At 33.2% G+C, this 17,134-nt stretch overlaps 1 protein-coding gene and 1 long non-coding RNA gene across 2 annotated transcripts; one reads left to right on the top strand and one right to left on the bottom strand.

The window, feature by feature from the left end:
- Window positions 1-5,278: 5,278 nt before the first annotated feature.
- LOC132603780 (AAA-ATPase At5g57480) lies at window positions 5,279-7,949 on the bottom strand. Its single transcript, XM_060316998.1, has one exon. The coding sequence runs from the start codon at window positions 7,089-7,091 to the stop codon at window positions 5,547-5,549; it is 1,545 nt and encodes a 514-aa protein (XP_060172981.1). The 5' UTR covers window positions 7,092-7,949; the 3' UTR covers window positions 5,279-5,546.
- Window positions 7,950-10,325: 2,376 nt separating this feature from the next.
- On the top strand, window positions 10,326-14,075 carry LOC132603779 (uncharacterized). The gene is made up of 2 exons (XR_009568515.1): window positions 10,326-10,629; window positions 13,801-14,075. It is a non-coding gene; the product is annotated as an uncharacterized LOC132603779 (long non-coding RNA).
- Window positions 14,076-17,134: the final 3,059 nt, after the last annotated feature.

Here is a 17,134-nt window from a genome sequence, read left to right as displayed (position 1 = left end):
GAGAGGTACTTTTGACCCAAATTTGTGATGGAGTATATTTTTAGCTCTTTTCTCAAAGTAGTGCTTTTCCCAAGAAGAATTGCTCCATATAATTATTTTACAAAATAATTTGACATTAATAAAAGTTATAGTGCTTGGGCCCCTTGCTAACCTTCACTAGTTATAAAAATATATATTGTAATTGTTAGGTGACTTCGATTTTTGAACTTATCCCTAATTTGCACAAGGAGACAACATGGATACATTTGTAGTCATAATTGAAGTTATTATTTTTGTACATATGCATGAAAAAGGACCTTTACCTAAATAATTTATTCTGCGGACAAATCCGAACCTGACTTCAACATGTGGCACAAGAAAAAACATTGATTAAAATAATTACACTAAAGCGGGATCCATTAGGCCCCCACAAGTTGTTTAGAATCCTACTGTCATCATCCAATTATTCTTCTCTTATTTCTACTTCTTTAATTACTCCAAATCAGACCGCATTATTTTGACCTGAAATTATGTCACTTTTTTGCCAAGGAGGATTAACTCAACGGCGAATATGGAGTTAGGTTTAGTCCAGATAAGAATTGTTTAATAAAAGAACATCTCAATTTTTTTTTAATAATAATAATAATAAATCATCAACACCCCCTTACCTTACCAATCCTAATTAGCTAACTAAACTCTACTAATTAACAAGCATGAAGAAAATAAGAGCTAGAGAGAACTAGATAATCTATGATCATTATAGAGTTTATATTACACTCTATGATGATATTACAAATAAGAATGCTTAAGTAATCCAATAATATAAAAACTAAGAAGAAAGTTGAGTTATCAACCTCAAACTTTCTGTTACAAATGTATAAACTAAAAAACATATAATGCCCATCTAAGGTAACCTGAAGTATTTTCCTCTTTCTTCTTCTTCTTCAAATCTGTCCAACAACACTTGATAATTCATCATTTCTTCTTGGATTTATTGGATCTTGTTGCAGTTGACACTGCCATATTATTTTGCTTTGCTAGTCGCATCGGTGGGTGCCTTGGAACAAAATCCTTAGTCACCTTACCATCCCAGCTTTTCTTTCTTCCATGATTCTTTTTGTTATTGCGTAGTTGCCTAGGAGAAATATCTGCATCCCTAGCGGCATTTGCAAAACAATTATCCAACATAGCCTCTTCCTCATGGATGTCCTCATCTTGTGGGTTAACAAATCTATTTGGAGAGAAAGTACTATCATCACCAACTTGTAGTAGCTTGTTAGTGTTAATAGGTGTAAGAGAAGTCAACTTTTCAACATTAGAACTCACTAATGCATCAAGAAGCTCTTTGTCGCTAACATAATTTTTTTTAACACTAGAATCGGTTAAAACCAATTGTCGCCCAGGATGTAGTGCAGATGAAGCACTGATAATGCCACTGCCTTTAGGAACAAAAGCGGGTGCGTCGGGGCTCAATTTGCTAGGCATGGAGGGAGAGATAACATGCTCATTATCTTCTTCCACCATTTCGGCCCATCGACTCTCACTTGTAACACCTTTTTGCCCGCTAGAAGGAAGTAAATTCTCAGTCAATATATGTACTGGATTTATGCTCTCGGAAATTTGGGATCCACTGACATTAATGGTCACAGTTGCAGGTGTGGGGAAAATGTCATCATATTGATCCCTGCAATAGCTTGAAAAGAGTTTTTTTCCAAAACTATATTCGGGTAACCAATATTTTTCGAGGCAGTAGGTTGAAGACTTGAAGTAGCTGCTCCCTGTTGCTGATTTTTACGTTCGGGAGAGGCACTTCTGCTGGATGAAGAACTCTTTCGCGCTACCGTTGTCCAACCTTCACCCCCGTTGGACTCCTCATATGTGCCTGTAATATCTCTGTTTTCAATAGTTAGTCGCTGCCCAATATCGACATTTGACGCAATGATCTTTGCTGCATTATTTTCCCCATCAATATCAGCTTGTGCATCTTTAACAACATGAGCACCAACATTAGACGACACTTGTGTACCGTGACGTGAAGCTACAGCAGCTGTAGCATTCTCAGATGATTGTGTCGCTAAAACAGTATTCAAATCTGCCGATTTCAAAATTGTGAGACGCCCTTGTTCTTCCAGAATTTGTCCAGCAATCAAACCTAATTCGCATACATCAATATCAGCTAGTTGCTACCTAGAATCGACTAGCGACTCATCGACCACGACTCTTGAATCCACTGTATTATTTTGAACCTCAACATCAATTGCCTCTTTTTCAGTATCGACTTGTGGCTCGACAATCTCATCCACTTTAGGATCTGTTTGCAAACCACGTTCACTAGTTGTATCTACTTCATCACTAAGAGTAGCTAAAGCTAATTGTTTTCCACTTGTATTGCCCGCTACAACTTGCCCATTCTCTTTAGTTCGAACACCTGAGGCGTCGAGATTTTTTCCAGATTGGTCAATTGTAAATGCTTCATTATCACGTGTAGTCTGCCTCATTCCAGCACCTGTACCATCTACACTTTGATGAGCTACAACAGCTCTTCTTCTTTCATTTAAGAGTTGTCTCAAATCCCCTTGGAATTTTTCCCCATTACTTCCATTTTGGTCACTGTTTTGATCGTTCTTCCCCATTGAGAGTTTTGTCCTTCTTTTGAAGAATAAGACGACATGAACTTTCATTGTGGCCTTGGTGCTTACAAAAATTGCGATATGGAGGGAGATTATCATAAACAATCTCTTGGAAATCTTCCACCATTTTTCCAGATTTTTCATCCAAGTATCGAACTCTAACTCTATACGGCAATTTATCAAGGAGGTCGAGCTCCACCTTAACTCTAGCCGTACTAGGTCGAGTTTTCTTTTGGGTAGCTTTATCTATCGTAATTGGCTTGCCAACAGCAGTAGCTATAGACAGTAAAGATTTTTTCGCAAACAAAACTAGAGGCAAGCTTGGAAAAGAAATCCAAACAAACGCCCTAGTTGTCTCCTCCTTAGGATTGAACCCTAATGACCATGGAAAAATCCTAATCTGAATTTGCTCACCTTTGTATAGTAAATAACGGACCGATTTCGCCGCTGCTATCACATAATCCTCCATCCTATCAAACCTAACCAATATCTGCCTGTGAGCCAACCATCCAATATTGATTAATTTTTAAATTTTAGTTCCAAATGAAAACAAGGTATGGACCAAATTTTCCAGAAAAAAAAAATCGTGGGTTTGTAAACACTAATATATTTTTAAATACCATTATTTTCACTTGAACAAAATCTTTAAGCAGCACTTTAATAAGTTCATCAAGATTTTTACCTTGTTGTAATCAATTCGAAAATGTGCATAGTCTCGGTTGGATTAGTTACTTTTTGGTGGAGTAATGATTATTTATCATAGTGGTATCTTAATTCATTTTAAATTGAACGCCCAAATCTTTTTATTTAGGCAAAAGATCATGTCAACTTTTAAACAAGAAAACCACATTTAATGCATTAAAATCAAAAGATACTCTTTTGAATTCTGTTTTCCTTACCTATTCTATTATCGAAGAACATGAAACTGACATGTTAATCAGATGATCTCTTTATGCTCTATAAAATACATGTAACTTTTCAATGAAAACCAAATGACCTTTAGTTTGATTGAAAGAGTACTCATTCCAAAAACATGTTTACAGTTATATTATTCACTTACATAAAGTAAAATAAAAAAGTAAGATAGATTAAGGGGTAGGTGGTATGAATTAGATATATTGAGGGGTAGGTGGTATGAATTTAAATTTTCTCACGTTAAATTGGTCGAATATTTTGCAAAATAAGTAATTTAAAAATCATGAAAATGACTTTTTCGATAGAGGTAGGAAAACTAGCTGGCATTCCATATGTATTGTATCCTTCCCACCCTCCAAACATTCCACCCTCACCCGTAGTGTTTGCCTGATAATATATAAATAATTTTTAAATAATATTTTTTGCTTACTTAACAAAAATAAGAAAATAAGTAAGGACCCGTTTGGACATAATCCTTTTCTCCTTTTATTCAAAAAGTATTTTTAAAATTATGTTTAATTACACATTACAATGATTTTTTGGTTATTTGAAGATGAGTTTTTCAAGTAAAATTTTCCCCATTCACAAAGCTTCAACTTTTTAAAAGTGAAATAACATATCCAAACACAACTTCAAATATCATTTTTTAACTTCAACTTCTAAGGAGCCGTTTGGACATGATTTGAAATCATGATATAAAATCAGTGATGATTTGAAGTTGAAGTTTTATTTAGACATGCGATTTGGATTATTTAAGTTTGTATTTTTTTTTTATAGACATAAAAACCCCGCAAGTTATGAAAACCATCAAAATTTTCTCGATTCTTACACAGTCTTTCCAATTGAGCAAATAATAGTTCATAACAAAATTAATACGATACTAGAAGGCCTTTCTAAAAAATACAACATCAATTGATCGAACTGTAATTCAATAAAAAGAAAAATTGAACATGAATTGCAGTGTAACTACTCTTTAGTATAATTCCCTCACATTGTATGGACAAGAGTAAATTTGTTATAAATATGCTATCAACTTGCAGATATTTTAATATTTGATGTAAATGGTTGATAAATGTATCTACTAACTAATAGATTTTTTTTACAAAATATAAACTTATGAGTCAAATTTTACATTAAAAAAATTGAAATCATGATTTGGAATCTCAAATCATACCTTTCTAGAGAATTTCAAATTGAAGTTGAAATTTTGTGCAAACTGCATAAACAAACACCGATTTGAAATTAAATATAAAATCATGATATGAAGTTGAAGTTGAAATTTTGTGCAAACTGTATAAACAAATACTGATTTGAAATTAATTATGAAATCATGATTTCATATCGCCCAAACGCCTACCAATACTACTCTTTTCAAATATTACTCAATTCATGTCCAAGTGCCTGTAAACAAAATCACTTATTCTCTAAAAGAATTGTAGTAAAAGGATTGGCAACTTAAGTTCCAAATTCCCCAATCAGAAAGTACATCAACCCCATGTGCTTCAATGTTCACTTGATCACATCCTAGCCAGCTAACAAAATTTAAAATTATGGCATCAAAGAGATGCACACCTTATGGATCATTATCACATTATTACTTGGGAGTATTATTAATTCAAGCAAACAGTTGCGTGTGGACGAAATATGAAACTCATAATAATGCTAATGTAACAATTCCCAGAGCGACAAATATGAACTAACACAACCAAACACCCCACATGTAAATCCACAACTCATACTTCGGTTTGGTTCCATTATTTTGCAAGTTCCAAAATAGATTTAAACTTATATCAAAAGCAATATAGAACAATGCAATTTTCTTACAGTCATTTCATTTGGCCTTTTCCCAACCCCAAGTCCCTACCTTCTTTCACAAAAATTTCACTGTCATGATAGTAAATAATGTACTCTTCAAACAGCAAACTTTCTAGTCTCTTTGTTTCTCCCTATTCTCTTCCTCTCCACAAAGATTTAAAGAATCAAAAATTTTCATTTTTGTTTTAACCTTGTAGTAGTATTAGACTAAAGTACCTTTTCATCATCATTTGCATCATGACCTCCTTTTTCTTCCTTGTCACATTTTGCTTCCAACAATTGATCACCACCTTCTTTAGGACTCTCAACTAATGCCCTTTTCTCTTGCTCTTCATCCTCCACCCTTGATTTTACTGCATTACTATTATTAGTATTCCTCTCAGCCCTTATCTTCAATGCTTCCAACAATTCCAAAACTGCCTTGTCTTTATTCCTCCTGTTCTTGATCAACACTTCACTTATATCAGCTGGTGTCATTTCAGCCTTCTCAATAACCTTCTCCAATTGCACCAATATTTTCTCCTCCACATCATGTTCGTCGTATCCCAAGTAATTCTTCAAAAGAATTTGCAACGCCGCGAAGGAAGAGTAGCTCATGTGGATATGCATGTCCATTCGTCCGCTCCTCAATAAAGCCGGATCAAGCTTCTCAATGTGGTTCGTCGTGAACACGAATAGCCTCTCACTCCCACAACACGACCACAATCCATCAGTAAAATTTAATAAACCCGAAAGTGTTATTGTATTCCCACCATTTTCTTCACCGCACCCTGGTGGTGAAGAAACATTGTAGTTGTTGCTATTGTTCACTCCACTACTAGTAGTATTATTTTTCCTGTTAGTCAGATTGATAGAACAATCAATATCCTCAATGACAATAATAGACTTTGAACTAGTCTTCATCAACAACTTCCTCAACTCGGAATTTGTGTGCACCTCGGTTAATTCAAGATCATAAATATCATAACCAAGAAAATTAGCCATAGCAGCAATCATACTAGACTTGCCTGTCCCGGGCGGGCCGTATAGCAAATAACCCCTTTTCCAGGCCCGGCCCGTTCTCTGATAAAAAGATTCTCCATTCGCAAAATCCAATAAATCATCCATAATCTCGGACTTTTTCTCAGGGTCCATAGCAAGTGTAGCGAAAGTACTGGGATGTTTAAAGGGTACCGATTCCCAAGGATGTCCTCGGGAATCGAGTGACCCTCCACGTGAATTAGTATACAACAACCTATCTTGATTTTTCCTTCTTATTTCATTAGCTCTTTCCATGACAAAATCAAGATAAGATGTTAATACAATAGCCTTATCTTTTTTCCTAGCACGTAACAAGAAACCTCTTTTTTCTTCAGGCAATGGACGCCAAGAAAATGTTTGAGAATTTCTTGGGGTAACTATATGTTCCCACAAGACCTTAACGCCGTTAAATGAATCAATTAACGAGTCGTTATTTGATAACCCGAATGTAATGTTGCTGGAATTGAGGCCCCTTGTGAGAGACAAACGGTTACCAGTAATGGAAGCAGAGCTGCTTAAGTAGAGCTGAACAGCGTTATAAAGTTCGTTGGTGTTAACACCGTCAATCTCCGTTATGTCGTAGTAACAGTAAGCTGAAAACCAGCTAAATATTCTATGCATGAATTTGAGAATAGCGTAACGGAGTTCTGGTGGGAACACTGCACTAAGGAGGCTTTGACTGAATGCCCAAATACCCATCATTGATGCTAATGTTGTCCAATACTCTCTCATCCTTAAACCCTTTTTGTTTCTTGTGCTTTCTTGAAAATATGGAGATTTTGGAAAATAATCACAACTTCTTGATGGGATTTTTGGAATCTTGGAGAAACAATGACAAATCTTGAAAAGGGGGTCTAAAAAGTGAAAAGAAGAGATAGATTACTATTTTTTTCACTTATAGAAAAAATGGAGATAAGGGAAAATTTGATTGGGTTTTGAAATCTTGGAGAAACAATGAGGAATCTTGAAAAGGGAGTTTAAAAGGTGAAGGGGCTTCAAAATCTTGAAAAATGAGTGCAAAAGGTGAAGAGAAGTGATTGAAGTTTCTTCTATTTTTTTTTTTTCACTTATAGAAAAATGGAGATCTTTTTGGAAAATAATCACAAAAACTTCTTCCCATACTGATAAATTCTACTTGGATGTAAGAAAATTTTGATGGGGTTTTGGAATCTTGGAGAAACAATGAGGAATCTTGGAGAAAAAAATGAGAATTCTTAAAAAGGAAGGGTCTTGAAAATCTTGAAGAAAAAATAAGAACTCTTGAAAAGGGAGGGGTCTTGAAAATCTTGGAAAAGGAGTCTAAAAAGTGAAGGGAAGAGAGATTCAAGTTTTTTCTTCTAGTTTTTTTTTTTTTTTTTTTTTTTTTTTTTTTTAACTTGCTACACTTATAGAGGGAAGTATTAATGGGTTCTTGAAAAAAGGCGATTTTGTTCAGAGGATTAAATTAAAGAAAGAGGAAAAAGGAGTCTGAAAAGATGGAAGGTTTTTTGTGTTGAGTAGAGAGAGTTGGCTGGCAATGACTAATATCATGACATTACAGTATGAGAAAGAGGAGCACAAGTTATCAGAGATACTCTGTCAGTCGGTCACAAACTCACATTACATATGAAGAGGTTATATATAATTTTTGAAATTTGTAATTTAAATAAATTATTAAGAAAAAAAATTATTGTAATTTTTTGAAATTAAGTTATTACTGTATTAAATATAAAAAGATATCATTCCTTTTTAGATCGATTAAAAAGGAAAAATAATTACTCCCACCATTTTCAATATAGACGAATTTATAAATAAGAAAGATATCATTTTTAGATTGATTAAAAAGGAAAAAATACTACTCTCCTCATTTCAATATAAATGAATGTCATAAAATTTAAAGATATATTAATTAACTTTTTCTTTTCTAAAATTACTCTTTTCGTTAATGGGTTTGTCAAAATTTTTAACATTGACTATCTCTTGTTTGAAGAAAAATTTGTAAAGAAGCAAAGAGGATTATATTGATAAATTACTCTTTAATTAACTTTCTTGAGTGGCCTCTTCATTTTTTGTTATGTCTTTTTCTGGACTGCTTTAGATTGCTTTTCTTGAGTTGAGGGTCCTTAAGTAGGGGTGGGCATTCGGTTTTTCGATTCGGTTTGGCTATTTCGGGTTCGGTTTTTTGAGGTGAACACCGAATACCGAACCAAACTAGTTCGGTTCGGTTCTTTCGATTTCGATTTTTTAAAGATCGGTTCGGTTCAGTTTCGGTTTTTTCAATTCGGTTTTTTTGATATGATATTAGAAGTGATTCCCTTGACACTAATTCATATTCTCAAAAGCAATAAAACATAAAACTGATAAATTGAAATCAAAATCAAACAAACAGGATATACAAGAATAGAAAACTATAACCATGATATAGGATTACTAGGTGTTATATACATACCGTAAGAATAATTAAGAAAACACATAAAGGACATACATTAATCCTAAAGACACATCTTAGTTGCCCTCCTTAACATATTTGATTTTCTCAACTGAAGTAGAAAATTAGGGATACAAATGCAAAAGAGGACTTGTTACAATTGGGTTTTTTTGGCTTTAAACTTAATGGGTCTGGACTATTTTAATTTTTTTGGGTAATGTATTAAATTTCGGTGTGTGTTCGGTTTTTCGGTTCGGTTTTATCAAACTTCAGTTCGGCTATTTCGGTTTCGGTTTTTTGAAGGTGGACACCAAACACCAAACCAAACTAGTTCGGTTCGGTTCGGTTTGTTGAAGTTTCGGTTCGGTTCGATTCGATTTTTCGATTTTCGGTATTTATGTCCAGCCCTATCTTAAGAGACAGCGTCTCTACCTCTTAAAGTAACAATAAGGTCTGCGTATATTCTATGTTTTCTAGAACTCAATTTGTGAACTATACTAAATATGTTGTTATTGTCATAATTAACTTTCTTAAGTAGTGTGATGTGTCGCAAAAAATTATTTATTTTAAAATGGACGAATTACATAAATTGAGACGAAGATACTTTAGTTCAAATTGTGCGACCCGGACTGAGTGACAGAGGGGAAGAGAGGGTCATGGATCAGTCTGGAAAACAAAAAGGTATTTTGGATGGGGTGAGTTGGTTCTGAATAGATCACAGGTAGGACCTTATAGGTGGGTTGTAGAGTTGGAATTTAGTGAGGTACACAGCTTTTATTTCAAAAACTACTCCCTCTATTTTAAAAAGATTTTTTTTTTTTAATTTGACATAAAATTTAAAAAATAAAAAAAATTGAAATGTAAGATTCAAAATAAATCTTAGATATTTGTGTGACTATAAATTATTTTTAAATATTAAAAAGAAATAATTTTTTTAAAACAAATTAAAAATGGAAGGAGGATAATTTTTTTCGGAGAGAGAAAGTATCTTTTGTTTCTTTCTTCTACCTCATAATGGAAAACGAGAATCAGCTTCTTCTCTTTCCATCTATGTATGATTTCATCTGTAGAGCGTTCATGATGTCGATTTGTTATACTTCCTCCGTTATAATTTATGTGACATCATTTAATTAGACATGAAATTTAAAAAATAAAGAATTTTTTTTAAAATTTGTGAATCAAAATAAGCCTTAAATATTTGTTTGGCTGTAAATTATTTTATAAAGTTAAATTATTTCTAAATATTAAAATATGACATTCTTTTTTGGACAAACTAAAAGGGAAAGTGTGCCACATAAATTGGACAGAGAGAGTATTGATTTGCGGGTTTTAAAAATATTCTGCTAAGTAGTATTTTGGTATTTTAAGTTCGGTGTTGACTTGTGCATTATTGTAAGTCGGTAATTATAATTTGTTTGATTTCAACTCACAAATAAGGAGCATTATAACATATAATAACTTTTTTGTGCTTAAAATGAATAAAAATTATCAAGTATTAATTGAAAATGATACAAATGTTTGAGCAAGTTGTATTTATATGATTAGACATGATTAAATGGTTACGTAAACTAATAACACTTAAGAGTAATAACTACGTTACTTATCGACTATGTGAATAATTGTGCCGCTCATTTAAATCCTGTTTTAACCTTTCAGCAAGGCTGTTTTGCCAAAATTCATCCTCATAACTAATTTTCAATGAACTAGGACTACATTCATTTATTGGTGTGTTCTGGAGAAACTCTCCTGCACATGTTGTGTCCAAAACTGTTTTGTTTGTATCTCGAGCATGTTTGCTCTTTCCACTGGCGTCCTCTCTTCATAATAATAAGCATCTTATACACCTTCAAGTTTGAACAATAGGTAAGGAATGCTAATTGTTGAGTTTAAATGAGATTGATGTCATAAGATTTCATACATGCTAACTGAATCACTATTTTCATTATAATTTGTTTCAAACTAGTTACCGTATTGTTTTTTCTTGGAAGAGATGTTATTTCACTTCTGTTTTGTGCATTAGAAGAACTTCAAATGTTGTAAGGTTTTTAGTTTGGTTTGAACTTCATTGTGAACTTTGGGTTCTTTACTGGTTAAAATTTGAGGTTGCTAGTTTCAGGTAAGTTTTGAATGAAAAATGGTTTGTTTACTTATTTGCTTATATAGAAATAACATGAATATCTGTCTTAGATTGGAAGGAACAGGCTAACTGTTGTTTCTGAAGATTTTTGTCATAAATATTGTTTTGAACATTAATAGAAAAATCTTTTTTTTTTCTTCTAATTTCCTAAAGTTAAGGTGTTAGAACAGTTGGAAGTTGTTGTTTATAGCTGTTTCTGCTCCTCTCTTTGGGATTCTGATGGCTTAATTTCTTGGAGTTTAAGAATACTTAGAACTAAAATGACTATGGGCGCGGTAGGTTATCTGGTATTTAATTATAAAAACAGATCATGGAAAATACTATTTGAAGCTCGATCACTGTTTTGTTTCTCTTATGATTTTTTTTGCGAAGCTATGTGGCTATGCCTTGTTCCTCTGTGAGGTACCTTAGCTGCACATTTAGAAGTTTAAATGGCAGGACTAACTAATGTCTTACTCTAAAAAAAGTCAGAAACTTGTTTTTTTTGTGGTAAACTTCTTTTCTAGCTACTGGTAAAAAGGGGGTATGCACCAATAAGATTTTAGAGATTACTTTGATAAGGTGAACCAGTCTACTTCTTTTCTCCATCCATTCATGAGATTTTAAAACGTGGTTGAATCCAATGAATGTTTTACCTCTCCGGTATATCCATAAATGGTTAACAATAAACTTGTAAAGTGTGCGAAAAATGTTGAAGTCTATCAAAGTTCTTAAATTATTTGATCAAGTACATTATTTTCACAAGAAAAAATGTTAAATTAATTTAGTCTTATTTGTACTGAGTCTCCCCCCTATATGTTGCTCGCTTAAGTTGTAGCTTTATTTTTAGGAGAGTTCTTTGTGCGTTGAGGTGAAGCGGCTGCTTTGACGTAATTTTACTAAAATAAAAATCAGTTTGAGCTATCTCTAGATGGTTGAAAAGAAAGTTACTATTTTTGATATAAAAAAAGGCTACTGGTTTTTAACTAAAAAGCTACTGTTTGCTGGTTAAAAAGTTACTATCTTGATTAGAGAAAAAAGGATGATATTTTGATTAAAAAAAAAAAGAGTTACTGTTTTGATTAGGGAAAAGTTACTTGTCCTGATTAATGGAAAAGTTACCGATGCATGAAAATTAAATTCGTCAAATATGTGTTTAGCTTAGTCGCTTGGCTAATTTTCTGTTTTAGTTATTTGTTAAAATCTGGGATGTTCCTACGTTTATCTTAAATCACTATGACGGATAGAAACTATGAATTTAAGAAAAAGAGGAAATCCATCGATTTGTGAGAATATGATAGGAGCTTATATGTACATTTAGTATTTTTTTTTGTTGTCTCGTATGTGTGAATAAATGTCTAAAGAGTTCTGCTTCTTTTCTCCAAGTATCTATTATGTATCATGTTAAAGTGACGGGGAAAATATGTTTGAATGAACAGTGAATTGGAATTCGAGTATATTTAGAACTTTCTTCTCTCGCGATGCCAGTTGATAGAGTTTAGACCACTGTTAAACTTATTAATATGCTATGTCACAGTCCTTAAATATAAAACTGGCTGAAATGTTTCTTTTATGGGGGTTGTTGCTTGCTGCTATTACGTGCCTGAGATTTTATTTAGGATCCTGAATCTTTAGGCTTCAGAGATTGGGAAATGACATTATCTTGTTCTGCTAGAAATTCTGCTTCCTTTCTACCTAAAAAAAAGCACTTATTTTGATGCTGAATCCATGAAACTACTGAAAACATACCCATTGTTATTAGTGTTTTTTCTCACTTCATCTTGACAGAAGGTTTAAATCAACTAAGTTGCTATGCTGAGAATCTATAGGGAAACTTGTGTTCTGCAGATATGTCCATGTGATAAGACATAGTTAAGAGCCCTAAGTATTAACCTAATTTTACACTTTATTTGCACCCAAGAAAAGGGATTTGCTTGTCTACTTATGGAAATTAAATGTGGACAGGTGTGATTGTTCCCTGGTTCTCTTGTGTGCCCTAAGTTGTTGATAACATAAATTTGTAAAGTTTGCTAGAAAACTTTTTGAGATCTATGAAGGTTATTGGGTTGTTTATCTGGTGTATTCTTGTCCAAAGGAAATAAGAGATTTCGCCTAAGAGATAACTAAAAGAAAACTTGACTGAAAGGACCTAAGAGATTTGTATTTATACCTACTGGAGGGTTGTATTACTCTTTTAAGTTCACCTGTTTGCTGCATTGATTATCTGTACTCCATTCATGTCTTGATAGCTTGATTGATATGTGAGTATAGTTACCTTTGAGCTGGATTGTTTAAATATTAGACTTAGTAATATTTGCTGTAAAGACCATCCTGAGAATTGATTCATTGTCCTTAGAACTGATCAATCTGTCCAAAAAAAATTTATCCTGACTATTGTAGTCTACTGTTACCTACTTTCTCTTAAAAACTTTAGAATGAGTAGAGGATCCGTTTGAGCAAATGGGATACTCTCCCTAAATGGTTCGAATTGTATCGTTAGAGTAGCCTGATAATAAGTTTTACAGTTTACACTTCTTTGAGGCATGGATGCGAGCTTGTTTCCCTATTTATGAACTTTGAATAAGTATGTAATATGTCTCTGAATTTCTGTTGTTTGGAAGCACGACAATATTGTTTTGAACTTAAATGATGCTTATTTCATCTAAAAGGTTACACCATATTTAGTTTGGAAAGCTAGATAGAAGAGCTGAATGTTTAAGTAACAATTGGAACTGCATTGATCTTCTTTTAAAACTGATTGTGGTATTGCGTTTTGAGAATATGACACGAGAAAGCCTTGTCTTACATTTGATTCTTTTATCTAGCTTTTATTAATTAAAGTTATATAGACTTCTTTCTCCTCGTTGAGAATTGTTTCTAATCCTTATCTTTATCTTTTTTTTTTTTTTTTTCATGAGGAACCTTGGGAGCATTTGGAGTTATGGCAACTCCGGATTCTGCTCATACCAGAGAATAGCCAGTAGCAGATTTAATTGCTCGTGTCTAGCCGTCTCCTACTTTCACGTCTCGAGTCTCCGCTCTTCCTTTATTCAAAATTTTAAGCCTTCATATTGTTTGATACATGCTATTTATATTATTTGACTAACACTCTTGTGAATTTGTATTTTTTGTAGTTTTGTTGTGAACTCGTAACTCGACTTATGTTAGTAAGTGTAGTCATTATCTTTCCTGCCCCCCTTTTTTTATTGAACTTAGTATATTTATTCGGATTAGGCGTATTAGAGTAATCACATAAATGATGTCAACTTTTTGAGGATGTAAGAAAATTGGGATTTTCTTTTTAAAAGGTGAAACTGGAGACTCTTTTCAAATAAAGAACGTGCTAACAATGTTTTCCAAGTGTTTCAAGTAAGAGTTAGGTATAGAATATGCGAAGGCTCCCACATGGATTTTTAGAAGTAAGGAAAAACGCCAGTTTTGGAGGATTAAAAATGAGAGTCTCAGTGGCTCTAAATTTAGGTAAAACAGTAGTCAAAAAGCGAGTTTTTGCACTTTAATGAATCTGCGCCCAAATGTTTAAAGATAAAAGTCCAAACCCATCTTTATTTTTCAAAATTCATTTTGTACTAACACTTTGAGCATGCTAAAATGTAATACAAGGATCCCTATTAGGGCCCAAGTATAGTGGCCTAAATATTTTTGAGAACTACAAGATATATACTCTACTTTATATACAAAGATCTTATATATATACTATTCTTACTTTTTTTAATCATTTTTTCATCACATGCATGCAACAATTTTATTGTACCTCATCTTCTAAAAAATACATATGTACTCTTTTGTAAATAATACATATCCCTAAGATATATTTTTACATCTTGTATTAATTACTTTACCTTACCTTGATTATAGCTATATACTACTTTCATAAGCACATACCATACATATACTATTTTTTTTCCCATTAATTTCTCCAATTATCTTTTCATTATATATATATATATATTATTTTCTTTAAAAAAAAATACATCTCCTTATTCTATACTACCCATACTATCCTTATATAAAATATACTGTCATATATATATATATATATTCTCATGCATACATTCATCAACTACTTTTTATAAATATGTAAATCCTCACATAGCCATAATTAGCTTAAAACCTGTTTTTTGTACAAATCGTTTTAGTAGAGTAGTTTCCTTTTTTTTCCCGTAATTCTTTAATAAGTAATAATAAACAAGAACTGATTAAATAATCCCCCTCTGGTGTTAATTAAGCTAAGTTTAAAGACTATCTTCGATAGACTCTGAGGAATGCTTAACACCTTCCCCTCAGGGTAAATAAAACCCTTACCTAGAATCTCACAGGTTTCAAAGACTAAAAATGGAGTTTACATTTTTACGAATGGTTTCCTAATATTTCCTAAAATTAGGTGGCGACTCTGAAAATTTTCGAAACCAGAGGAAACATAGTCATAAGTTGTGAACTAGTTTTAATCCGTTAAAAATAGGGCATAACACACCCCACCACCCATTTCACCATCACTAACCAACTCTGTCATCACAATCACCACCCTCGCCCTCCCAACCCCCACCACCACCTCACCCACCGACACACCTACCTAGCCCTACCCGCCAACTCTCCACCACTACCCCCCCCCCCCCTAACCGCATTATCCCCTACCTACCACCCCATTACCACTAAACACCTCTTCCATCACAACCACTACTATTGTAGCCAACCACCACCACCTACCATATTTGCCATCACAACCACCACTGCTGACAACTAATACTGTCAGTCCCTACCACCTCCACCTTTATAATTATATCAATGGCCGCCGCTGACGCGGCCGCTACCGCCACTGCGGCAAATCCTTACTACCAATCACCTCTACCATTATAACTAGCACCAACACCATTGTTAACCTCCACATGTTCTTCAGTCACCACCACCAACACCGCCAATTACTAACATCAATCATCTCAACCATCACCAACTGCCACCATCACATCAGTCACTACAACTCCAACCACCTTCACCATCACAACTATCACTATCACCACCACTACAAAACATCTCTACTATCACTAGTGAACATAAATATTTAATTTTTTATCAAAGAAAATTTTTATTTTATTAGATTTATATTTATTTTCTACTATTTAGTCACTTTTTCTTTGAATTGTATATTTATTATGTTTAAATATATATTATGCACATTAAGATGTTGAAAAACAAACAGTCTTAATCATTTAGTGTTCAGATCTAAAGACAATATCTTAATTATTCAAATGTGCATTCAAATCCAGACGTCTTAATCATAATGAAAACAAATGAAATACTTTATCTAATTTGTATTATTATAGAAGTAAAATCAAGAAGCTTTTAGTTTGAAGGATTTTAGGATTTTAGGTTTTTTCTTATTTTATATTTAAATTAATTAAATAGTCGTCCTGCCTTAGTAGGAGTAAGGTCTGCGTACACTCTACCCTCCCCAGACCCTACGTTGTGGAATTTCACTGGGTGGTTGTTGTTGTTGTTGTTGTTGTTGTTGTTGTATATTTAAATTAATTAAATTATAATTTATAAATGTATAATATATATATGGATTGTAAGGGATTCGATATTTCGATATATTTTTATAAATAACAAATATCGTACGAATTCCAATACAAAAAATTAAAATACATATCAAATATCGTAATTCCAAAACTAAAGTGCTAAAATTTTGGTGTCGACGCGTATTCAGTATTTACTAAGGTATTCACACCCCTAATTCGCCCTCCGGCTCCACGGTTGTTTTCAAAATTCTATAGCATGTGCTTTAAAGTTGTTGTTGTGTACTTCACATTGTGTTGAAGACGTGTTTTAAGCACGCCAGTCACCGTCTTTAATCTTCCCGACCCGCAATGAATAGGCAAGGTATAGTAATGCTATGAATGACCCAGTATCGAATACTGGTAATAATATCAGTAAACGAACATTCTCCTGTGCTTCCAGACATGGTGAGCTCCACATATTCTTGTACAATCAAAGAAGATCGATTCCGTAAAAGATGAGATCAGTAAATGACAATTGACTGAAATTTCATCTTTGTGAGATCGTCAAAATTGTACTAGAGATCAGAAATTGTTGAAGAAACAACAAGATCTTTCTTTTGTCCCTTCTAGGCGATCGGAAAAGAAAGAAATGGTTAACATATTCAAGATAATTACGTATTTATAAAATACAGTCTCAATTCATCCTATTTCATCAGATCTGGGATGTGATATGGTTCCG

Source organism: Lycium barbarum, chromosome 7 (assembly GCF_019175385.1).
Source record: "Lycium barbarum isolate Lr01 chromosome 7, ASM1917538v2, whole genome shotgun sequence".
Taxonomy (NCBI): Eukaryota; Viridiplantae; Streptophyta; class Magnoliopsida; order Solanales; family Solanaceae; genus Lycium; species Lycium barbarum.
This window is presented reverse-complemented; position numbering and strand designations above follow the sequence as displayed.